At 37.6% G+C, this 26269-nt stretch overlaps 1 protein-coding gene across 1 annotated transcript in view; it reads right to left on the bottom strand.

The window, feature by feature from the left end:
* Nucleotides 1–1932: 1932 nt before the first annotated feature.
* The window catches only part of rpf2 (ribosome production factor 2 homolog), a 35836-nt gene continuing 11499 nt past the window's right edge, over nt 1933–26269 (bottom strand). The window contains exons 5-10 of the mRNA XM_039747936.1: nt 20290–20371; nt 20132–20208; nt 18502–18601; nt 13937–14039; nt 10593–10737; nt 1933–2516 (exon numbers count right to left, since the gene is read on the bottom strand). Coding sequence (XP_039603870.1) covers nt 2340–2516; nt 10593–10737; nt 13937–14039; nt 18502–18601; nt 20132–20208; nt 20290–20371 — 684 coding nt within the window. The 3' untranslated portion in view covers nt 1933–2339. The remainder of the gene's footprint in view (nt 2517–10592; nt 10738–13936; nt 14040–18501; nt 18602–20131; nt 20209–20289; nt 20372–26269) is intronic.

The following is a 26269-nucleotide window of genomic DNA, read 5'->3' as shown; positions in this document are numbered from 1 at the left end:
TTGGTGGGGGTTGAATGCCAAGTACTTTTCTTTGGATTAATTTTGAAGCATTCTGTTGTATTTGCTATGTTAATTGGATTTGTTTGATTTGGTTGTTGTAATGTTTTGATTTCAGATTGGGAGGGCCTCAGCGATCTTGCCCAGGAACTTTTCGCATTCCCGGTACGTTGGCCATTGGCACTCTCGCCTTTAGATTCAGCTCAGCACATATTAGGATTAAAACATAAAACTTGTAGTAAAATATGGAAATTCATTACTATACTACTAAACGGTTAAATCTTTGGCTATTGTGCAGCAGCCATACTTGATTCTATGATTCTGCATTTTGAGCTGCAATGTCTTTATCTTTAGTACCGTGTATCCCATACAAAGAAATATAAAGTTAGAACCACTGTTCGGCCACGTGTTATATATTCCACTTTAAATATTAAAAATGCTACAAGTTCTAGCTCCAGTGAATCATATACTTGAAGGTGTCAGTGAAAATAAAGGGGCTATAAGAAAGCTAGGAAGCATTTCTTCACACAAATCATTCTTAGAATCGAACAAATGATGTGGGCACCTCAAACTGTAAGGTACTCCGACAACTCGGCTAACAACAATCAAACAAGTCTTTTGTATGTTTTCTATTCTGATGGTGGCATAAATTCATCTGTTTGCAAAAACAAATAGAAAGTGGCGCTACTTCTTCATAAGTTTCAAATTGAAAAGATGCATTAGGCATTAAAGAGCAACAAGTGAGCGAGGAAAACTAACAGAAAAACATCAATAGTGACACCATACATAATATATCGGTATAAAATATAAGTTTGCCCTATACATTTGTACTTTATCATTAATCAGAATTATTTTAAACATGTGCTTTAGCACTATGGATGTTAAAGGTAAAATTATTAGATACATGTGCCAATGAATGGGAGAATACCAGATGATAGAAATGAACAAAACAAAGATTAAGGTGGCTGTTTAAATTGTCTGTGGGTACATAATGTTATCGAATATGTTTTATTAGACAGAATTTCAGAGCATGCACCAATACAGCACATTTTATTATTCATTCATTCATTCATTTTCCAAACCACTGAATCCAAACACAGGGTCACGGGGGTCTGCTGGAGCCAGTCCCAGCCAACACAGGGCACAAGGCAGGAACCAATCCTGGGCAGGGTGCCAACCCACCGCAGGACACACACACACACACACACACACACACACACACACACTAGGGCCAATTTAGAATCGCCAATCCACCTAACCTGCATGTCTTTGGACTGTGGGAGGAAACCCACGTAGACACGGGGAGAACATGCAAACTCCACGCAGGGAGGCCCTGGGAAGTAGTGATGGGTCGTTCTTGAACGATTCGTTCATTTTGAACGAATCTTAAATGTGACTCGGGAAGAACGAGTCGTCTCGTGAGAGTGATTCGTTCAGTCGCGAATGCGCATTTGCACAACTTCCTATAGTTTCTGTATTGGAATCGATTCACCTGTTTCGAGTCTTCGGGTTTTTTGAGTCATTCGTTCATCACGTGACAGCCCCATAAGCTTAACCAACTCAGTCTGAGCCGGAAACAGAATTGATTAGTTCATCACTCGAGTCTTCAGGTTTGAGTCGTTTGATCATTACGTGACAGCCCCATAAGCTTAACCTATGCAGTCTGAGCCGGAAAGAGAATTAAACGAATTGACTCGAAAAAAGATTCGTTCATTTTGCTGAACGAGAATCAAAGGTCAGAGTTGGTAAAATGATCCGAACTTCCCATCACTACTGGGAAGTGAACCCAGGTCTCCTAACTGCAAGGCAGCAGCGCTACCAGTGCGCCACCGTGTCGCCCCACATTTTATTAGGTCACATAAAATTTTAGTGTCCTATTCTACCATATGTTAAGAGGAGAAACTAATATTTATCTAAAGAAAAAGAATTAGACAAAATAAAATAAAATGTTTTTATTATCTTTCAGAGAAGGATTCTAGAAAATAGCATTTGTTGGTTGTTTTTACATATCAGCATAAAGCAACATCATTTCTACTACATTATCAACTGCAGTACTTTATCTTTTAATCCAAAAAAGTAACAAACATGTTCTGTTCCCCATAGGCTGTTTCAGATATAACACATTCCAAACAAATTATAGTGTACCATATTATATTTTAAGCTTACCGTGTGTGTCAATACTTGAGTAGTTACCATTCATAGACATGCCATAAATCAAGACAGATAGGAAAATCACATTTTTTTGGCTGTGATCTAAGCGGTTTAGATCCTCTTTTTGTCACCATTCACTGGCAGGCAAAAAAGTACTGCTCGTCAATAAAGTCCCATTAAAGTAACAGTTTTTAGTCGGATTTTGCCTTTTTTGGTGAACTCTGCTCTTCTTCTGTGACTTCTCCACGACGTTTTCTTAATCCTTTCATTTTTCTTGTTTGTAATTTGCTCAGATCCTGTTTCTGCATGTGTAACCGTCCATATTTTGTTCCAAAGGAATCATGGGAAATATTCTTCTTCTTCTTTGGCTAAAAAATAATAAAAAAACACCATTAGATTAGGTAAAGTGAAAACCTGAATGATGTTAATACTTCTCACCTAACACTTTATTGACCTTTCTTTTTCAAGAAGAAACCAAATTTATTTGTCTATTTGGTCGTCATTTTTTGTTTTATTAAATTAATATCTTATTTTAATTGGAAATTCATATATACAGGAAATACAGATAAAACTCAATCTGTTAGTGTTAAAAGCAAAAATCAAAGCTTAAATAATTACAACTACTAAGGTATTTAACATGCAATGGCATTTCTACTGTAGGTTTATTTTGTGGCATTTTGCTCTTTAGTTCTAATGCTTTCAAAAACTGATCTTTGTAATAATAGATACATTTTTAAATCAAAGTTAAAAAAAATCTCCAAAAAAGTTTGTATCGATCATTAGGGGTGGGAATTTCAAGGAAATTTGTGATAATTATATTTATGATGATATACACAAAGAAAAAAAAAAATATTGTCACCTAATAAAGTTGATATCAAAGTTGTAAACAAAAAGTAACAATCCAAACAAACAAACACTCAGTCAAAATGTCAACACTCACTGCTTATAAAAAAACAACAGTGGCCTTGCTTCCTTTTTTTTTTTTTTGGATTATCATTAAATAATGTAGAATACAGTGCTAGACCTGTTGCATTGCCTCCAATTTCTTGTGTATACATAAAATGGATATACCATGAAATGCGGCAAGTCAGAATGTCACTGCTGGACCTGTACAAGTAAACACTTTTAAGAGTTAACTAGCCATCCTTGTCAAAAGTTCACAATAAACTATTTACAATCTTATAAGCTTCATTCAGTACCTCTATTAGGGCTTATGGGCCCACACACACACGGCTACCTGAACACAAGCTCACAAAGGTGATGAACAACAACAGTGCCTTCAATAAATATTTTATATTTATATTCGTAGCAGCAAAAAAGTGAAATTGCCGGTGTGTGCTAAGGTTTATATTAACATTTTTTATGTTCGGTTAATTTGAAGATATGTTAAATCATAGTTTAAGATTAGTTAATGCATTAGGAAACAGGGGTAGATAATGATTCAGGGTTAATGGGGCATCGTTTCTGTAAGAAGTGGAACTGGGTTGCAGGGGTTATTGGGAACTATGAAACATTGAAAGTGTGTGTGTAGATTGGTAAAACAGATGAAACACGCGATTATTTTACCGAGCACCTATGGCCACGAGCTTTGGGTAGTGACTGAAAGAGCAAGATCGCGGATACAAGCGGCCGAAATGAGTTTTCTCCACAGGGTGGCTAGACTTTCCCTTACAGATAGGGTGAGGAGTGCAGTTATCCTGGTGAGACTCGGAGTAGAGTTGCTGCTCCTCCGCATTGAGAGGAGTCAGTTGAGGTGGTTTGGGCATCTGGTTAGGATGCCACCTGGGGGTGTTCCAGGTATGTCCCACTGGGAGAAGGCCACAGGGCAGACCCAGGACACGCTGAAGGGATTATATCTCTCGGCTGGATATTAACAAAAGTAACACGAAGTGAACAGCTCATATGGAAGCGCTTAGGAATACCTTCATTGGAGGAGGAAACCCAGCACTTTCTCTTTTGTGATGCACTGAGCGTAGTCTGGTCTCTCTCTCTCTAACACATCCCAAATGGCAGCTCACCGGCACGCCAACAGTAGTAGCTGCTACGCTACCAAGTATAATACTAGCAGTTATACGCACCACTTATTTTTGTAGTTTATACTTGGCTAAAATCTCTGAACTAATGCTTTTGTGACTGTGAACAATGAAAAGAGCCTAAAGAATGCAATTGACATCAAAGAACTGAGGTAGTGGATGAGTCAGAATATTCAAATAAATATGACTACACACTAACTGGTATGTCCCCAGGATATACTGTATGTGAATATATAAAGGTCGACAGTACCATCTGTTAGCTACAGGGCAGATGCATTGGATTACTTCAACAGAAAGGAAATGTTCTCCAGTGTGGTCTAATGACAAACAATCATGTAAAAAAAAAAACAAAAAAAAAACAAAAAAACATGTGTGGTTGGGCCTACCGTTACTCAATGTAGTGAAAAAACAAATTAAATGTAAGATATGTAATGTTACATTTGAATATTAAAAACCAACAGCAATGGTTTGTCACAGGAATGTAAAAAATGTAACCATGAGTGAAACACAAGATGGGCAGACAAATGTCAAAAGAACGAGGTGACTTTACTATGACGCAACATTCAGAGGGTGTGATGGCTCTCACACCAATGTGGTTATCAAGTATGTATAGTTTATAAGCATTGTTCATGATTTTTCAGCTTCACTGTTATTACCGTAATGATTTACTGGAACAGACAGAAATTGTTAACTAACTCAGTTTGTAAATGAAGTTTAGACTATTCTAAGTTTAATAACAAGCTGAAATATAAGAGTCAAAAGGTTACTTTAAATAATTATGCTAACCAGATATTGGAGTAAACAGCTTTCTGTTTATTTTTTCAAATATTCTTGTCCTCGTATTTTCAATACAACTTCCTACTTTTTTAAGGAAATTATTTTTTGTAACATTGTTTACAATGTTTACATATCTAGATAGCATGAATTCAGAAGTTCCCATGTGAGGTATAAAACACACAAAATAATATTAATAAGTATATGTTTGTAAAATGTCACAGGGCGAGAACAACAACATAAGGCTGAATATGACAGGTGCCTAATGATCGTATTCACATACAGAGTTTTAATCGGAGTACATTTTGGAGACAGCGAATTGAAATAAATGTTTGGAACATTTGGAGTGGAACTAGACCATGTTTTGATTGATAAGTGCAATTTATTGATAGCAGATTTCCTTTCGTCACCTTTCGTAAGTTGCAAGGTTGAGCTGCCGATCGGGCTTCTTGCTTCAACACATCCTAAAGATGTTTGAATGGATTGTCATTTGGGTAGTTTGGAGGCCAGGGCAACACCTTAAGTTCTTTGTGCTCCTCACAACATTTTCAAACAATTCTTATAGTATGGCAGAGTGCATGATCTTGCTGAAAGATGCCATCTCTATTGGAAAATACCATTGCAATGATGTGGTGTATCTAGTCTGTAAAAATGTTTAGGTAGGTGGTATACATCAAATTAACATCCACATGAATACCCAGATTCATGGTTTCTCAGCAAAATGTTGCCCAAAGGATCACACTCCCTCTACTGCCTTGTCCTTTTCCTAGAGTATCCTGGTGCGATCTATTCCTCCTGTAACCGATGCACACATCATACCTGTCCATCTATATGACACACCAGAAAATGAGATTCACAGGACCAGACAACCTTCTTCCATTGATCTAGGGCCCAGTTTCAACCGTGGACAAGGGTTAGCATGGTTCATGACACATTACACCCGTAACTATCTGCCTTTTGTGCCACAGTAGCCCTTCTGTTGTTTCACACCTGACAGGATAACCTATACTGACCACTTGCATTGCCAAGTCTTTGCTGTAGTTTATGGCTTTTCCCCTCTCATAACACTGTCAGTATGTACTCGCCACAACTGACCATGTGCAACCCTTGGAAATGAGCTTACCCAGTTGTCTGGCCACAACTATTTGGCCATAATAAAAGTCACTCAGGTCTTTACGCCTGCCCATATCTTCTGCATTCAACACATTAACTATGGGTACCTAATATCAGCTTACCGTCCAATATTTTTCTGACACTGATGTACATTATCATTACGAAACACTTCACTTTGTTTGCTCCATATGTGACTGGTCATAATATTTTGGCTCATCACTGTAAATGGAAATGTTGAGTATATACACACCAGCAATGGAGTCCACTATACCATTTGTATAAAGAGATAATCTTTTATGAATCTTTCCTTAACAATTTCTTAAACTTTTGGATGCTTAAGCAAACTTAATGAGTTTAATAGCACAATAAAACTAAGGTCAAGGGGCAGCCCTGGTTTCATGTTCTAAACTGAAATAGTTAAAGGTTAACCAGTTTGATCTTGCAAGAACTTTCTGTATTTGTTTATTACATGTTGAATCAGAACCTAACCTTCAATGTTAATCAAAGAATAACTACCTAATTTTAATTTAACAAAATACTGCACCGGTCAATTTCAAAGAGCTATTTCAAAAAAGTAAATGCATTATAGAGGCCTACAAGAACACCCCTCACATTTAGTAATGTAAATTGGCATTTTCACTTCTATTATTACTAATGTAGTGGCATGGATATACAACAATTACAATTTATACACTGTACGGAGTTTATTTTGCTCTATTCTTTTATTCCTTTCAAAAGGAAAAGAAAAACTGCAGGTTATACAATGGAACTGTGTGGTCATAAACTAATGCAGGTATAGCTAAAAACATGCAAATCACATGGTGTGTCTGTTTAACTAATGAAAGAGAGGAAATGGAACACCTGACCAGACAGTATCTCCTGATGGTTGTAGTTAAGACTTAAGTCGGTTAAAATAATCTATTGTGTATTCTAAGTAATTGAACATCACAAAGAGTCTTAAATGTGTATCACAAAGCACTGCTGTGTCACACAGCTATACAAATATGTACATCTGTGTGTGTGTGTCTCTCAAGGTACACTACATCTGCTTTGAAGGCCAACACATTCATATCTGGTAGATTTTTTTTCTTACTTATTGTAACTCTAGGTAAACATATATAGTAAAACAAGAGACCATTAAGTGTTTAAAATAGGTCTTAGAAAGTTAACATATTCATTTTGACAATGGACCCTTGACTTACGAACTCAATTCGTTCGCGAGGGCTGGTTGTAACTAAAGTTTGTTGTAAGCCAAGACTATTTTTCCCATAAGAAATAATGGAAATACCCATAATGCGCTCCGAACCTCCCGCAGCAACACTTACTTAACCTTTTCATAATAAAAAAGGGTTGTATAATGTGCATAATTTACCAAAACACCAATAATTTTTCTAATGTACTAACCAAAAAGTTATAAAAAGTGCCTAGCCTACCAGAAACAACAATTTCATATTCTATTCACCATTTAATTTGACATCTTTGGGCTGCAGGAAGGGAGGAGGAGGAGAATGAAACGGAAGGTGGTTATTGTTTAGAAGGAGCCTCCTTATGCAAATCTTTTCTTTGTAAAATTGTCGAGATGGTGGATTTCGACATGCTGTACATATTAGCGAGATCGGTCATGAACACCACTCTCATATTTCCGCACAATTTCCTTCTTCGTTTCGATTGTGATCGTTGTTTCTCAAGTTAATAATGACAGTAGTCGAGCACTCAGTTCAAAGCTGGTCGTGTTGTTAACTGCTGTAATAATATACTCCAAAGCAAGCCGGTGCTGACTCAGCCTGATGACATCATCATGTGCAGCGCCAGCCCGCTAGCTAACATCCCTTAACAATCGCTTTCTTTACCTTCGTTACCTTCTCTTCCTTCCTTAGCAATTATGCATCTTGCTTGCCATGGTCTTAGTAAATTATATATATAGATAAATCACTGCACTGACCGAAATTATGTCCACAAACACATGTATCTGGGCTCCAAATGACACTTACAAATGCTCTCGGCTGTTTGTTTACAATCGCACAAGTGGATACATGTGACCGCATTCGGGTCGTAACGCAAGATGTTGGTCGTAAATCAAAACAAAAATTTTGGTCGTAAATCAAGTTGTTCGTATGTCAGGCTGGTCGTATGTCATGGGTCGACTGTAAATGTGGCCAGTTTTATGTGTTAAAAAAATATTGTTGCATCCAGGACAGGCAGTGAGGCAATCATCTCATACTGGTGTTCATATTCTTGATTTATACATACTGACTTAGGTGCAAGGAAGTGGGAGGAAAGGGGAGAGGAAGAGGGGTTTAGGGCAGTCCTGATGCAATGCTAGAGAAAAGTCCCAAATGTATAAATATAGTGCCCTTTTTTCCCCATTTCATGTTTCTGTAATAAGATTGACTCAATGCCATACCATGCAAGTGCAAAATAATTAATCTCTGAGTGGCACCAAAACCACTGGCTAGCTCTCATTGCGCACCATTTGAAACACAATTGTTTAGAGTATAACTATAAAGTCGCTGATGGTGAACAATTAAGGATGGTATTTGTAGAGTTTTAACACAAGTTTTACTCAATGCCCATTTAACAGATGCTTATTTTAATTATGCCAGCCTTTAACAGTGCATTTAAAGTCTACAGTTTTTTCAATCGCTTAATCTTACTTTGAAACGTCTGTGTCTCATATGCCATACCAATCTGACTATTAATACATTGGCCTTGTTTCTTTTATTGCCTTCTTTTTAACTTGCCTTTTAGGAAGGCATTCAAATTCAGGTTGTACTTGCTCAAGTAGTATTTTGTTAAAATGACAGGTTTCAGGTCATTGTTTAAGTTTAAACTATGCCAAACATTTTTTTAAAAATTCTTTTGGGCTGACACTACATTAATTTTGCAATTCAATGTATTATTACCTTCATGACTTATGTGTTTATTTTATGATTACATGTTTTAATGATAGATGTAATTAATCATGCTTAATTCCATACAATAATACGATTAATTTTTTTTTTAAATTGATTCCAGGCCCTAGTTTAAAACAAAACCTAACACTACACTGAAGATGGAAGTATAGCTTCAGAACTTCACAAATCCCATCTCTTACTTACAGGAAATGTGAAACTCAGTATGAAGGTATTCAACTTAGTTACATTATAAAGTGTTCTAATTAAGAAAAAAATTAAAGACGCAAATACAAACCACACACCTACTTTTGAGACATCAACGTAGCACACTATTATGGCTGAGAAACAATTAGCTATGCATAACTATGAAAGCATTCATTCATCCATTTTCTGAACCTGCTTTTTTAGTGTTTGAGGAACCACGCCCTGCTCTGGAAGCACAAGCTGCAAGATAGGTACCAATCAAAGATATGCATATCACACAACACTTGTGTACTCAGATTGAGTCAGTTTAGGATCACCACACTACCTAACCTGAATATGATTGGAATGTCAGAGGAAAATGGGAAAACCTGAAGCAAAACCCATGCAAACAACATAAAGAACATACAAACACCACACCGTGACTGAGCTGGGAGTTTGTAAAGCAGCAAAGATAACCACTATATTTCCCTTCTAGAAAAACACACTTTTTAAAAACCAGCACCAATATTTACAAGTTAATACTAGAACTGTACAGGTTATTGTAATACCAAGACAAAGAACTAATAACATAAGCAACACAAAATTACGCATTTAAATATTTTCTTTATCACTGTATGACAGGTGGCCATGGCCATTACCCGGACGGGATGCCAGCTGGATGGAAGAACCGGGGAAGGAAGCAACTGCGACGGCACTACCTCCCCAGGGACTCTAGAGGGCAGCCCTCCTGGGTGGCTGTGACACCACGAATTCCTGCAGGACACGTTGGGAGTTGGAGTTTGGTGCAGCCCTGTTGGGTTCCGTGATGGCCGCCAGGGGGAGCAGCAGAGCCTTACCTTGAACTTCCATCACACCTGGGAGTGATTCCACGTAATGCTAAAAAGCCACCAGAAGCACTCCCAGGAGCAAAAAAGGGGCCACCTCACTCCACTGAAGGAGCCAGAGACAGGAGGAGGTGGATGAAGCTTGCTGGGAGAGGAGTGACAAAGAGAAGAGAAAGACTATGCTTTGGTGCTTATTTGTAGTGTTCTGCTGTGGGGAGTGAGGGAAAAGCACTTCCCCACGTAAAAGAAAAGTGTGTTGTGTGCTGTACTATTGCCTGTCTGTGATGGGTTAGGGCAGCTGTAAGCGCCCTGGTTGTCCACACGGATGAACATGCAAGTACGAATTACATCATACTCTGCACATGAGAACACAACTCGCTGCTAAAGACTGTGTGCTAATTGTTTATATTAATAATTCAGAATCACCTATTTCACTACAACCAGTAGAATAACACTGGTAGCACTGCTAATTGATGTCAACAAATTAGTCAAGTAAGATTTAAATAAATAAGTAGGTTTAGACTGTCCAGAGGCATGATGGGAGTAAATATCCAAAAATAATTCCCAGATGACCAATAATTACAGAAAAAGCAACACCTTACCTTCAGCTGTTTAGGTTGTTTGTGCGCCTTCTTATATAAATCATCTGATGCTAAATGAACACGACGTAAATTGAAGTCAAATGATGGGCCGATTTCTTCAAGCTCTATCCTTGGTGTACGACATCCTGATTTCTTTAACAAAACCCTTCAAAAATAAACATTATATGGAAAAATATTCTTAAGTGGGTCCGCAGTACTTGCAGCGTGTGTTACAACACATGGCATTGTACAGATGCATTCACACATTGTAGCCATTTAAAATCATGACAGTAGTCTTTCTGCAGTTCACAGATCTAATACAACACTACTTCACTATCCTTGCAGTTGTGGAAGATATCAAGCCAAAAATTAAAATATGTAAAATAAGTATTGGTACTCTAGAAGAGGACACTATATTTGAAGAATAAAACTTTGCATATGAGAAAGTGTTACAAAAAAGCATAACAAAACCATTAGATATCTGTCGTTTTATGGTTAAGGTCAGGGCTGGGTTTGGTTTGTTTGTTAAAATTATAATCTTTCATTAACCTCACGTTGTTCCAGTGTGGTGCCGAGGTGTTACCTGCTGCACTAGGGTCCCAATCCTGGTGGTTTGGTGGGTGCAGCAATATGCTTACATTTTTGCAGAAACAATGTAATTGAATCTTCTAGATAAAATATATAGGATTGACACATTCGTATTAAATGCACTGATTTGTTAAAACCACCATCTGCCTGAAGGCTGTCAAGTGGAGAATTTTCTAAACAGTAGCAATTAAACCAACCTAGAACATATTTTACATGTCAAGAGTCAAGAGTTTACTAGTGTTACAAACACATATATATTGTATATGAACATGACTGACAGCTACTTAATATGAAGAAATATATTTCACCATAAGTACATAAACAATAGGAAATACCAACATGTGTAATAGATTTGGATCTTGGAAAGCTAATGTTAGTTGAACCCATATTTGCTTATAAAAGTCATTAATGGTGATAAAAATTTAATTCATTGTTATATCCTAAAAATACCATATGGAAATGGAGTTACTAACAAAATCCAAAATATGACATTAACTGTATATTAAGTAAAATTAATCAATTTTGAAATAAATAATTAAGAGTAAATTTATGAAATTTCAAGCTGCAGCTACACATGGATATGTCTATTTAACATTTGTATATTTTCTCCTTACAGAGGGTATAATCTGATCAGGTCATATTGTTATATGAGATAGACCTGAAAGTTTTATGTTGGGGGCTTAGCAGGGAACGGATGTGGATAATAGTAGGTCAGGTGTTTATAAAGTGGGGCACACAAGCATACAGTGCATCTGGAAAGTATTCACAGCGCATCACTTTTTCCACATTTTCTTATGTTACAGCCTTATTCCAAACTGGATTAAATTCATTTTTTTCCTCAGAATTCTACACACAGCACCCCATAATGACAACGTGAAAAAAGTTTACTTGAGGTTTTTGCAAATGTATTAATAATAAAAAAACTATTCACAGCCTTTGCTCAATACTTTGTCGATGCACCTTTGGCAGCAATTACAGCCTCAAGTCTTTTGAATATGATGCCACAAGCTTGGCACACCTATCCTTGGCCAGTATCGCCCATTCCTCTTTGAGGCATCTCTCAAGCTCCATCAGGTTGGATGGGAAGCGTCGGTGCACAGCCATTTTAAGATATCTCCAGAGATGTTCAACCAGACAGAGTTGTCCTGAAGCCACTCCTTTGATACCTTGGCTGTGTGCTTAGGGTCGTTGTCCTGCTGAAAGATGAACCATCGCCCCAGTCTGAGGTCAAGAGCGCTCTGGAGCAGGTTTTCACCCAGGATGTCTCTGTATATTGCTGCAGTTATCTTTCCCTTTATCCTGACTAGTCTCCCAGTTCCTGCTGCTGAAAAACATCCCCACAGCATGATGCTGTCACCACCATGCTTCACTGTAGGGATGGTATTGGCCTGATGATGAGCAGTGCCTGGTTTCCTCCAAATGTGATGCCTGGCATTCACACCAAAGAGTTCAATCTTTGTCTCATCAGACCAGAGAATTTTGTTTCTCATGGTCTGAGAGTCCTTCAGGTGCCTTTTGGCAAACTCCAGGCGGGCTGCCATGTGCCTTTTACTAAGGAGTGGTTTCCGTCGGGTCACTCTACCATACAGGCCTGATTGGTGGATTGCTGCAGAGATGGTTGTCCTTCTGGAAGGTTCTTCTCTCTCCACAGAGGACCTCTGGAGCTCTGACAGTGACCATCGGGATCTTGGTCACTTCCCTGACTAAGGCCCTTCTACCCTGATCGCTCAGTTTAGATGGCCAGCCAGCTCTAGGAAGAGTCCTGGTGGTTTTGAACGTCTTCCACTTATGGATGATGGAGGCCACTGTGCTCATTGGGACCTTCAAAGCAGCAGAAATTTTTCTGTAACCTTCCCCAGATTTGTGCCTCAAGATAATCCTGTCTCAGAGGTCTAGACAATTCCTTTGACTTCATGCTTGGTTTGTGCTCTGACATGAACTTTCAACTGTGGGACCTTATATAGACAGGTGTGTGCCTTTTCAAATCATGTCCAATCAACTGAATTTACCACAGGTGGACTCCAATTAAGCTGCAGAAACATATCAAGGATGATCAGGGGAAACAGGATGCACCTGAGCTCAGTTCTGAGCTTCATGGCAAAGGCTGTGAATACTTATGTACATGTGCTTTCTCAATTTTTTTATTTTTAATACATTTTCAAAAACCTTAAGCAAACATTTTTCACATTGTCATTATGGTGTGTTGTGTGTAGAATTCTGAGGAAAAAAATGAATTTAATCCATTTTGGAATAACGCTGTAACATAACAAAATGTGGAAAAAGTGATGCGCTGTGAATACTTTCCGGACGCACTGTATGTCTAATCAAACATTACATCATTTAATTTTGCATTAAGTAGTGTTAATGCCTTCTGTCTTTAGCTCCACACATAAAAGTAATAATTTGTAGGAATATTACTGACAAGTCTGATGTTGTCAGCATAAAGGTTTGCATCTGGATTTAAGAACCAGCATGTAATACAAGAAAAAATAACATCAAAATTGTCTCTCAACACTTGCATCCATAATACATTTATCATTTTTGAATTCTATATACCTGTGGAGTTACATGTTTTGTAATAAGCATAACTGATATTTTAAATAAGCAATATATTTTCTCAGCAAGTTAATAATGCAACAAGAAAACACTGCAATTAACTTCAAATTCTTCTCATGTAGTACTACAAATGATGAAGAGTTCAGAGTTTTCACTCAGTCAAAAATGGGATGTTGTATAAACTAACAAAGCACAATAACAAATGATTCTGCAACATATACCTGTAACTTCTTAAAAAGATTTTTCCATCCAGTGCTGTAAAGTGCAAAACATGCTCCAGTCCAGACAAACGAACACAAGGCACTGTTGGTCCTCTGAAGAAATCTGAAATATAAAATATTATCCATACAAATAAGTAAATGAAACAGTATACATTTAATTACAGGAAACTTTAAAAAAACGTAAAGGTGCAAACTGTTAGCTGCTTCAGATTCTCCAAGGTACATATATAAAAACGCTGGGCTGATACCATAACAATGAGGTCATAGTTTCAAACAATAAATAAATAGAAAACTCCAACTTTTGATTGTTGAAAGCACCAATTGGTGCCATTACAGTGGGCATGGCAACATAACAATACAATGATGAAAGACTATCCAAAAGGTCATTGTATTTGCACAGGAAGATCAGAAGAGGTATTGCCTCAGTGATTCTCTCCTCCACTCCTTCCTACTTTAGGGCTGCGAATCGATTAAAAAAATAAATTAATTGCATAATTGTATGGAATTAAAAGTGATTAATCACATCTAACATTAAAACATACAAACATAAAATACATAAATCATGAAGTAAATATACACTGAATCACAAAATCAATGCAGAATCAATACAAAGGAATTTTAAAAAAATTAATAGCATAGTTTAAACTTAAACAATGACCTGAAACTTGTATTTTTAACAAAATACTACTTGAGCAAGTACAACATGAATATGAATGCCTTTCTAAAAGGGAAGTTAAAAAGAAGGCAATAAGGAAACAAGGCCAATGTATTAATATTCAGATTGGTATGGCATATGACACATACTTTTCAAAGTAAAATTAAGCAATTGAAATGACTGTACACTTTGAATGCTATGTTAAAGAATGACTTAATTGAAATAAGCATCTGTTAAATGGGCATACATCCTTAATTGTTCACCATCAATGACTTTATGATTATACTCTAAACAAGTGTTTTTCAACTGGTGCGCAATGAGAGCTATCCAGTTGTACCATATAGGATCACCTGTAAAAGCGGCCATGAAGCAGCTGGGAAAATGTGTCCAAAGTGCTCACTAAGTGCTATGTTTGAGAACACCAACCTCCAAGCTGCTTTTTTTTTTTGCCGCCGTCTTTGATCATCCCGCCTCTTTAGACAGTTTAGGAAGTGTATATAGTTTTAATGCTTTTGTGGTTGGCAGAATCATGGTGTGCCTTTTTTGGGTTACACACAGTGTGCCACAACAGAGAAAAGTTTGGAAAACACTGCTCTACCTCCACCTTTGCTCCTGCCATGCTTTTAAAAAAAAAAAAAAAAAGATCTCCATAGCTGCTATCTCGCTTAAAATCTGACACCACACATTACTTAGGTGATTATGTTGGGTTCTTTGCATAAATTAGGAAAGATACTGCAAACTGGAATAACACGTAGGCATAATCATTACACTTCTATCTTAGAGAATATTGTCATATTAGGGCACTGTGCTACCTGGCAGACTGGCAAATTAAATACAGAGGTACTAGAGACTTATTTTGGTTTTAGTGCTACTCAAAGGAGATGTATTTTGCAAGTATGTGATATGACATTGAATGAATCTCCTTACAGAAAAATGGCATGAAAAGAGAGCATAATTTTAACTTTTTCTACTTTTCTTTAGTATTACTCCAGGACTACCATAAACTCTCCTTCCTTCCCCTCCCCTGCACCTTGGTATGTTGGTATATATTAATCAAGGAAATAAATACCAGGACCATGCACTGACGTGTTTGGCAGGCATTGTGAAACATGTAATTTGATGTAATAAGATTTTATTTCTCAAAAGTTTTAAAGGTAGAATACAAACATGGTACTGGATCAATATGTAATTCTTAACATTTCTGCATTATTGTTTTATAATGTAAAAAAAAATAATTAAAAAAAAATATATGAAAATGCTACCCTGACCAAAGCACTGCCTGATCGCTTGTTGCCGGTCCTCGATGTGACAATATTTTTTAACCCGTTAAACAGGCCACGTTAATTGCAAAAATTAACATGTTAACTTTCCCAGGGCCAATATATTTGTATGAAGCAATATGAGAATGAATTATTAAACATAAAGAAGGGACTGAAGGTAACTCCAGGGTTAACTAAATGGAGCTTAAGCATGTGAGGTCTGCCTAATCTTAGAGAAAACACCAACTTCACTTTCCAAGGTAAGAATGAGGTAAATGAGTAGCAAATACCCCTTTAGAAAGCAAAGTTGAACCGATTAGAAAGCCACAACACCCCTCCTATGAAGCAGTGCTAAGATCATTAACACTTGCTTGTTTTATCAACCGCTTACCATAACCTGCTTTTTTTTTGTCTTTGGTTAAATTCTTGAATAAAAGTGCACTTGTTTTGTTATACTTGTACCTTTTGTGAAAGTGTTTATTTCATATTTGTATTTCAGGCTTCAGACATTATACATTTCATGTCTACATTTTGTCAATTATTACTAAAACATGAAAAACATTTCTGTGTTAACAACGTTTTTACATAGATTGTTGATGACACTGAACACACATGAAATGTATGTATTCCAAATGACGATGTACTTTTTTTTACCCTATAAAGCTCCAACACTTCACTCGAAGATAAACATTGAGCACTGAGAAACTTCTTTGCGAACTGAACTGTGGCGGTGGGCGTGGGGGATGGGATAGCAGGCTGCTTATCGACACATTTACAGGACAAAAGATGCTGACGGAGAGGTGAGAAAGGATTTAAGGTGGGCCAGATTTATCTTAGTTTTCTCGTAGGCTCTGGTAATTCTAGTGTTAAGAGAATCCGCAGAGCTCCCTTATCAACAAGGCGGCATTCAGAATAATGGGAGAATCGACAAGAGTCAGATATTACTTCTAGCTTTATTTGCTTGGATAAAAGTGATTGAGTCCTGCAAAATAAGAGTCAGATGATGTGAGGTAATATATTGTGTAATGATAATAGAAAAGTATAACTGAGGATGTATTGTTTTACTAACGATATGATGGGCAGGCAATCCTCCAGAGAATAACTCATGTTACGATATGCCAACAATACGCAAAATAATGTCTGAGGGGGTGCAAGAGGTTGATATGCTAAGGGTAAAAATATAGGTATCAGCAAATTATGTTGTTTTGGAGAAACTAAGGAAGCTCTGCTACTTAAGCCGATTACACATTATACAACTTCCATAAGGGAAAGGATGTCTGTCGCCTTCCACTAGTAGTAGAGCAGCACAACAAAAGAACTATGTTAAGCTGACTGCATTTGCTAATCTTGTTGCCTTAGCATGTCAGATAATGACTAGAAATTGCACTGTATGTCAAATCAGACAAGTGCATAATGACCTTCCAGCACAGTTTCATATTTCCAAAGTATCACAAGCTCAACCCTTTTCTGATAGCCAATAATGTGCCGCCTGACAGAGCTGGTGGCTGTGCAGATACTATTTTCTTTTTTTTTTTCTCCATTCTGTCATATCAAGTAAAACAAGCAACATCTCAAATCAGACAGATGAGTAACTCTTTAGTTTGTCAGGCCAAAACACCGGTGTTCCTTATTCCTCACTGTTTAATGTGCGCACATTACACATTCTACTTCCGGGTAAGCAGTCATTGGTTGTTCAGTCCTGCACATGCAGTCCCTACAATTTAAGAAAAATCAACATGTTTGATTCTGTTGGGGCAAGCTGCAGACTGCTAGGTATTTCAAAATACATGATTGAGAAAATGGGAGCAATGTAAATGAAGTCTGCAATTGAAAATCGATCTAAAAGTTGTGCAACGTGACAAGGCCTTTATGTTTTATGTTAAATGCAGATGGAGGTGTAGGCACAGTAGTCATAGAGGGTGAGAAATGCACAAGAAGAATAATCATGGAAGAGTCCCCATTCTGATTTCTAAAAGAAAGTTAATGAAAACTGTGCAAGGAGTAATATGCTTTATGGGAGTGACACATGACCAATAAATGACATTATTTTTCTGGCTCTTCCCCATGCATCAGCCTTTACAGAAGCTCTCTTTACCTTTTTTATTTAGAATTAAATGTTTTAATGTAATTAATGTTAATGTTAAGATTTGGCATCTGACTTGTTACTACAAGGTAATACCATACATTTTTTAATTAATTTTTAAAACTAAACTGAAGAGATGCAGCAGCACAATGGTGCAGTGGTAGTATGCTGCATCACAGTAAGGAGGCCAGGGGTTTGCAACCCAGGTCCTCCCTGCATGAAGTCTGCAAGTTCTCCCAGTGTCTGCATAGATTTTTTATGGGTGCTCTGGTTTCCTCCCATAGTCTAAAGACATGCAGGTTAAATGTATTGGCGATCCTGAATTGGCCCTAATGTGTGATTGGGGTTTGTGTGCGTGTGTGCGCATGTGGTGGCGTTTGCTTTTAATGAATTTTTTTTTTTTTTTGGGAGAGCGTCTCAAAATTGTAGGTGGTGGCACATGACATGAGAAGAATGGGTCTAACCCCAAAGAATGCCCAGTACAACAGAGAGTGAAGGGAAGAGTTTTGTGAGTAACCAGGTAAACCCTGAATATATTTGCTAAACCAGTGATGATGATGGTTCTTACCTACTAGCAGACTTTTTAATCTTCTGTGCTCATTGTCAGTATCAAACAGATCTCCTGCAAATATCAGCATTGGCTTTGTTCCTTCAGGAAATTTAGCATTCTGCAAGGAAGTAAAAAATGTAACTGAACAGACCATACACATGTCAGATTTATGCTATTCTAAGAATATTTTTTACTAAGACATAATTTTCCTTTCTGGATAAAGAGTTAATCTTTAATGTGCAAATGCCAGACAGTATTAAATGTGTATGTTTGCAAATTTACAACAGATATGCTCTACATTTAGATTTCCTGGTGACAAGAAGTAATTAAAAATCAGCACTGGCCCACTGCAAGTGCTCTAAAATTAAAAAGAGAATACAGTGGAGTTTTCATTATTCCGTTTTTATCAGATTCTGTCAGCTAAACAACCCCTTTAAAGAATCTTTTATTGACAGCATAAAATACTGCATATGTAGAAACACTGTGCTATTATGTATAAACAAAGTATTCTTAAGATTCTATAGAAAGTGGAGCCCTGGAATTTGCCGTAGAATTCCAAAAACCTTTCAAATATGTGTTACACTGATGGAAACTTTCTTGAGCAGTCATAAAATATTTGGTGACAATATCTGCCTACAGTGATATTTTTCATAATTGAAATTCAGGATTATATTAAATCCAAGTATTATAGCCCAGCAATATTTCAAACATTAATGTAATATATTCCAGTATAATGCTTATTTAAACAAATTAATAGCAAGAGACAATTTTTTCAGAATACCTTCCAAGAACAGTTTATCTTAATCGTTAACAATAAGTAAAAAGCTATAAAGTGTTTATATAGTGCTGTTTGTTATTGCAAGTAAAATATATAGACATTTAACTTTAACTTAGATTTTTTTGAAGATTTAAGTCAGATCAATAAATAAATTCAGCTCATTCAGGGCAAAGCAATAAAGCTTGAGAGCAGAACAGCTTCTCTATAAATATAAATCTGCACACTCTGAATACATACAGTGCAGTACTGAAACTGCACTAACACTACAGAAGAGTTCAGAAGGCAGCAAAAATATAATGGTCTGTTAAGCTTTGGGAAGGAGACTTTGTTTAAACTCCTGTCTATGCGCTTTGCTTTATTATTTATCCATTAAATCCTTTTACTAATTTACTAGTAGTCCACTTGAAAATGCCTTATTTAAAATATTTCTTTTTCCCTGATAAAGGCCCAATCGTAATATTCTGGTATTTTCCTTTTTTTTCACTTTTTGCTAATCTAAACCTTAAATTTAAACTTTTGGCAGTTTATTGCTTACCTTTTCACTATTTTAGGTCACTCTTTGCATTTCAACTGATTAAATTTGAAGATAAACTTGAAAAAATGAGGTGTTCTAAAACTTTTAACCGGTAGTGCAATTTCAGATTTTACTAAAACGGAATAAAGCCTTCCATAGACAAAGCATTTATAACAGTATATATGATTCATATGCATGTGAAAAAGTTAAGTAAACACTTGGAACTAATAGCTGCTATTGCCTGCTTTGGCAGGAACAACCTCAAGTAGGTGGTTACCTATAACCGTCTTCCACTCTCTGACACTGAATGGGCACCACAGCAATGTGAAAGCACATATAACTAAAGCTTAACTGACCTTGAAGTCTTCCAAAGAGAGATAGTTTTCAATTCCCAACTCAAACATGTCAAGAACGTGGAAATCAAACATGCGACCTAAAAAATGAAATTATTAAATTAATGAATAAACTTTCGATACAACTTTAATGCTTATAAGAAACAAAAACACATACATACCAAAAACAAGATTGTTCGGCCTTTTCTTGTTGTGGGATCCAAACACAAACAAAGAGCAATCAGACTTCTTTGAAAAGAATTCCTTCAACAGAAAACAAGTATGTTTTAATAAAGATTAAATATGATCATGATAATCGCCCATTAACAATTAGAAAAAAAATATTTGAATGATATTTAAAGGCTTTACCAATAGCAGCTTTGTGTATCAATTATTAAAGAACGTAATTTGCGGCAAATTAACCTGTTATGTACCACTGCAATGAGTTGTGTTTTATGTGTTAGTGAAGAGTAGTACTATACCTTGTGGGTCACAAAGTGAAGGTGACAAAATGTAGATAATGCAAACGTTTCTGTTTCACAAAATATACATAACATTAGATTCCATGACACATATTCTTTCACGTTTCTGTTAGTGCTCATTAGGGATGCATCAATACCGTTCTTCTCAGACCAAGTACAACTACAGATACCTTTTTTTAGTATTCGCCAATACCGATACTACTTTAGTGAGATTGAAGGCTGGAAGATAGTATTCAATTATTATGTCCATCAACTGTCAACATCAAATATAAAATTCATAATGTGGAATAAAATAATTCAAAGTTGAACAAATAACTCCAACAAGTAGAGTAGATTACATGGTATAGATTACAACACCATTTTAAAAATAGCTCAAATTTTACAGAGAAAAAAAAAAATCACATACAAATAATGTATGTAAACCAAACGAACATTTTTTTCAAATCTTTAAGTGTGGAATGTAATAGTACAACACAGTGTTTGCAAAGAAGATAGAGAGAGAGAGGTTGAGAGCATGCGCAGCACATTGCCACACCCACCACATGATAAAACACCTGGATTGAGATCCGAGTATTTTTTAATAATACTAGGGGGCTCTGCACCCTGCTTGCTTCGCTCACGATGTACATTTTAAAGCGATTGATATTTTCATCTGCGGTGGGCTGACTCCCTGCTCAGGGATTGTTTCCTGCCTTGTGCTGTGTTGGCTGGGATTGGCTCTGGCAGACCCCCATGACCCTGTAGTTAGGATATAGCAGGTTGGATAATGAATGGATGGATGGATGATATTTTCATGGGAGCTGTTACATATGCATAATAGAACTTACTATTTTACATTACATTACTCCTGTTTGTTTCTGCCATGTGTAATGTTGAGGAATTTGCACATACATATATGCTTTTGCACTGACGTCTGTTTCATTAAGTTCAAAATAAAACAACAATTTTGTATTTTTTGTTTTTGCCATTTGTAAAGCTTCAGCTTCTTTGCCTTCTTTAATGGAATCATAATCTGACCTGGTAAATGAATTGGTAATAATTCAACAGAATGACTTTGACCCGTGCATTGGCAATTCCATTAAATGCCACGCACTTTCCAATGCACGGACGTACCGAGTATCTAAATATGCTTGAACTTCATCCTGAGACTGTTCTTTGGATAAAGTTACATGTACTCTATTGTGCCATTTATGAATGTAATTGTGGACTTGCATAGCACGATTAGGTGCGATGTTACATTTCTCTTTTTTCAAATGTTTGCTTTTTTCCTTGTGCTTAAAACTCATTAAAAAAATTGTTTACATGGAGGACTTCATCGTGTGATTTGTTGCAATGTTAATTTTTTGGTTGCTTGCGAGTTTGTTTTTAAATGCAGTTCGGATTTGTGCGATGTTTTTTTCTGCTGTGCTTAAAACTCATTTTAAAAACATTGTTTACAGTGATCAGGCTTTAGGTTTAATAGCGTGATCTCCTGCAATCTTACTTTTTTGTTTGCTTGTGAGTTGGTTTTTGCAAGCGCTTCGGATTTGTTTTTCCTTTATTTTCTGCTGTGCTTAAAACTCATTTTAAAAAAAATGCTGCATGAGCACATGCTACAGAGAGATTAGAGAGCACGGGCAGCTGACAGGGAAGGGATTGGGGGGACAGATAGGGGTGTTTGTGTGTGTGTGTGTGTGTGTGTGTGTGCGTGCTCGCGCTACACAGAGAGAGAGCGCGTGAGCCAGCCTGCTCCTGTAGCGGAGGGAGGGAGGGGCTTTGGTGGTGTGTGTGCTTCAGAGAAAGAGAGAGCGCGAGCGAGCCAGCTTGCGTAGCTGATCAGGGAGCCTGGGTGTTTTGCGTCAGTGTTTATTCAATGTTTTTACATTGGTTTACTATTACACTGTGGATTCTATGGTGTAATTAACTATATTTGTGCTTAATCTTTACATATTTTTACATATTTACATAAAGTTTGTACGGTCTGGAACGGATTAATTGTATTTACATACAATCCTATGGGGGAAACTGCTTCGGTTCACGACCAACTCGGTTTACGACCAAAGTTCTGGAACGAATTATGGTCGTGAACCGAGGTTCCACTGTACTAATAAAAGGCAAAGCCCTCACTGACTGACTCATCACTAATTCTCCAAGTTCCCGTGTGGGTAGAAGGCTGAAATTTGGCAGGCTTATTCCTTACAGCTTACTTACAAAAGCTGGTCAGGTTTCATTTCGAAATTCTACGCGTAATGGTCATAACTGGAAGCTATTTTTCTCCATATAATGTAATGGAGTTGAGCTGGATGGCCGTGGGGGGTGGAGTTTCGTGTGACATCATCACGCCTCCTACATAAGTACGTAGAGAACAAGGAAGACCTCCAAACAGCACTGAACAAAAAACGCCATTTCACAAATGAGAAGGCAGAAAAAGATTATGAAGCAAGTGATGCATACAAGCGTATTCATAAATACAAGCATATTCATAAGTACAGCTACTGCGGAAACAAAGCACGGCGTAAGTTTATATTAAGTTTATAGACACACTCCCGCTGCCGTTTGTCATGTCTACGGCGAATGATGATATTCGTGAGATACAAGTTTACTGAGAAGACACGAGGTATAAATGAGACTTTGGATCACTTTGTAACGGAGTTAAAATTGCTGTAGCAAGAAACTGATAAATGCCGTGTCTTGGTTAACCTTAAATAAACACATCCTCCAAATACGAACCTGATTGCAAGAAATAATGATGATCAAATCCTTGATGACAGCAACACTCACAACGATCACAAAACTAAAAATGTTTCCTTTTCTTAGCACAAGCACAGCTGAGAAGCTTTGATGCATGTACTCCATAACGCGTTAAACAAACAACGTATTTAATCACATTTTGCATTCCAAGCAAAGAGGAACTTTTGTCAGTGCATGATTTCCTGATACATCGATTACATTCATGCACACATCACAGCTAAAAAAATGTAATAGTCGAAAGAAAGCGCGTCACGTGAGCGTGTCTACAAAAAGTGGCATCTCCAGCCCTGCAAAACTCGAGCAGATGGCGCGCGCGCATAGCTGTGCCGGCCTTTGAGACGCTGACTGCGCTTCTGCCTTAAGTCAAAGTGAGCACTTTTAATTTTTTCCCTCCTCCCCCTGAGCTATAGCCCAGACAAGTGCAAACACGGGTTGCTTCGCACTTTCTTTTGCACGTATACGATTATGAGGCCGTCAGCTCGGATTATGAAGACACACACAGGAGTGGAGGACCGACAATGCCATCACAGCCGATTAATGGCAGGGATGTCTCACCAGTCTACACAAGAACCACCGTGACTGTCCCCAAAAGGCGCTCATATCGTAAGCGAAGACATCTCTCTACACTATATAAAAGAAAAAGGCAACTTTCCTTTCTTTACACCTTTTTTCCTTTTATCCCAAACCAAAGCCTCTCTCTCTTAACACTGCAGAGGGCACAAAACTAATTTTCTTTAATTGCTGGTAATGCCGGTAAGGCACATTAACAGAGGAAGAAATTTGGACGTTCAAATAGAAAATGTAATTTCTATACCACAGCCGTTGTGTAGCGCCTTTCAAAAAGGATCTACTACCGAGAGATCATCCATATACATTTTAGCTGCTGTTAGTACTACTTACCTGTTGTGTTACACCGTCTTTAAAATGTAGTTTACCCGAAACCACTCCAGTAGTGCTCAATGTACCTGTACTTCTTAAAACGTTAATGTTTTACTGTTTAATAACTTATAGACTACATTTTATTATTTTTCCCTTGCACTCAGTTACCAAAGCTATACACACACATATATACTGTATATATATACAGTACATGTGTGTATGTGTGTGTATATATATATATATATATATATATATATATATATATATATATATATATATATACACACACACACACAGTAACCACTTTCGCGGATTTTATATGAAAGCATAACTAAATATATAACGCGGATTTTTCGCTGCTTCGCGGGTTCTGCGGACAATGTGTCTTTTTACTTCCTGTACATGCTTCCTCAGTTGATTTCATACAAGGGACGCTATTGGCGGATGACTGAGAAGCTAACCAATCAGAGCACGCAGTTAAGTTCCTGCTTGCTGAATGCAGTGTTAACCAGGAAGTCTCGTCTCGCTCATTCAGCATCAACGTGTTTCGCTGTGTAAAGAGTTGTGCTCTTTTGTGTTTATCTTTGTGCATAGTCAAGCCCTTCATTATGGCTCCAAAGCGATCTGCTACTGCTTCAGGGGCGTGCCCAAGCGCAAACGGAAGATGTTAACGATTGCCGCAAAAGGTAAACGTTTTGGATTTGTTGAAGGCTACGATTCTTTTTATTTAAAAAGTAGGAAAGGAATATAAGATCTACGGCGCAGTGTCCTTTTAACCAAGGTGCAAAACAAGTTGTAAGTGGATGTAATAAGGCAGTAGTCTGGATGGAATCTGCTTTAGGGATTTGGATTGAAGACTGCCAGAAAAAGAACAATGGCAGTGCCACACAATCGCCTGAAGTGGCTCCTTTAAGGGCTGTAACGCTCTCCTTTGTTGTGCAGTAAAATAAAACTCATTGTTATCGGACAAGTCATCGTGTCATTGTTGGTGAGTAACCATAATTAATTTTCTACTTACAGTACTTAGTACATGTACGTACGTTTAGTGTCACTGTACACACACATTTACTATATACTATTTTTGTTGCATTGTACGTATTTATTGCCGGTGGCATGTCTATCGTAATGGCTGTAACATGTGATATCGGAGACACTCAATATCTTTAAAATAATATTGAGGTTTTACTGTATATAAACAGTGTGTTTATATACATAATTTCAATGAATCTTACCTAATATCTAAGGGAATACAAAGGGATTATGCTGTATAACTCTGCGGGGAATATTTATGAACAGTGTGGGAGAGTTTATAAGGGGCTTAAAATATATAAAAATAACCATAGAAACATATGGTTTGTACTTCGAGGATTTTCACCTATCGGGGGTCAGGAGCAAACCCCTGATCGAGGAGGATTACTGTATATGTATATGTATATGTATATATATATATATATATATATATATATATATATATATATATATATATATATATATATATATATATACACACACACACACACACACACACACATATATATATACATTGTCAGGAATGCCAGGGGCAACGACCCGGCCGGGGCGCCGTGAGGGACCGGAAGAGGGTCAGAGCCCACCCTGGATCACGTGGGGGCCGCCTTCCTGGTTGCTCTGGGGGCCACGGGTACAGGGCATGGAAGCTCCACCCTGTAGGGGCCCGTGGTCACTGCCAGGAGGCGCCCAAATGCCTTGGGGACCTGTTACCCCAGCACTTCCGCCACACCAGGAAGTGCTGGGGGGAAGAATTAGGACGGCGCCCAGAAAGCTGCCGGGAGGACAGCCGGCAGTTATGCCACGCTGGGGCGTGGCTAGAGGAGGAATGCCGGGAACACCAGGGGCTCATCCGGGAACCATATAAAAGGGGCCGCCTCCATTCATTCAGGGCTGGAGTCGGGAGGCGGAAGGACAAAGCTCAGGAGAGCTGTGGAGGCGGCCCGAAGAGAAGGCATTGAGTGGCCAGGACTTTGTTTGGGGTTTATGTGCACGTGACTGGGTCTGTGTGACCAATTAGTGTTGTATATATTGTAAATAAACG

Source organism: Polypterus senegalus, chromosome 3 (genome assembly GCF_016835505.1).
Source record: "Polypterus senegalus isolate Bchr_013 chromosome 3, ASM1683550v1, whole genome shotgun sequence".
NCBI lineage: Eukaryota > Metazoa > Chordata > Cladistia > Polypteriformes > Polypteridae > Polypterus > Polypterus senegalus.
This window is presented reverse-complemented; position numbering and strand designations above follow the sequence as displayed.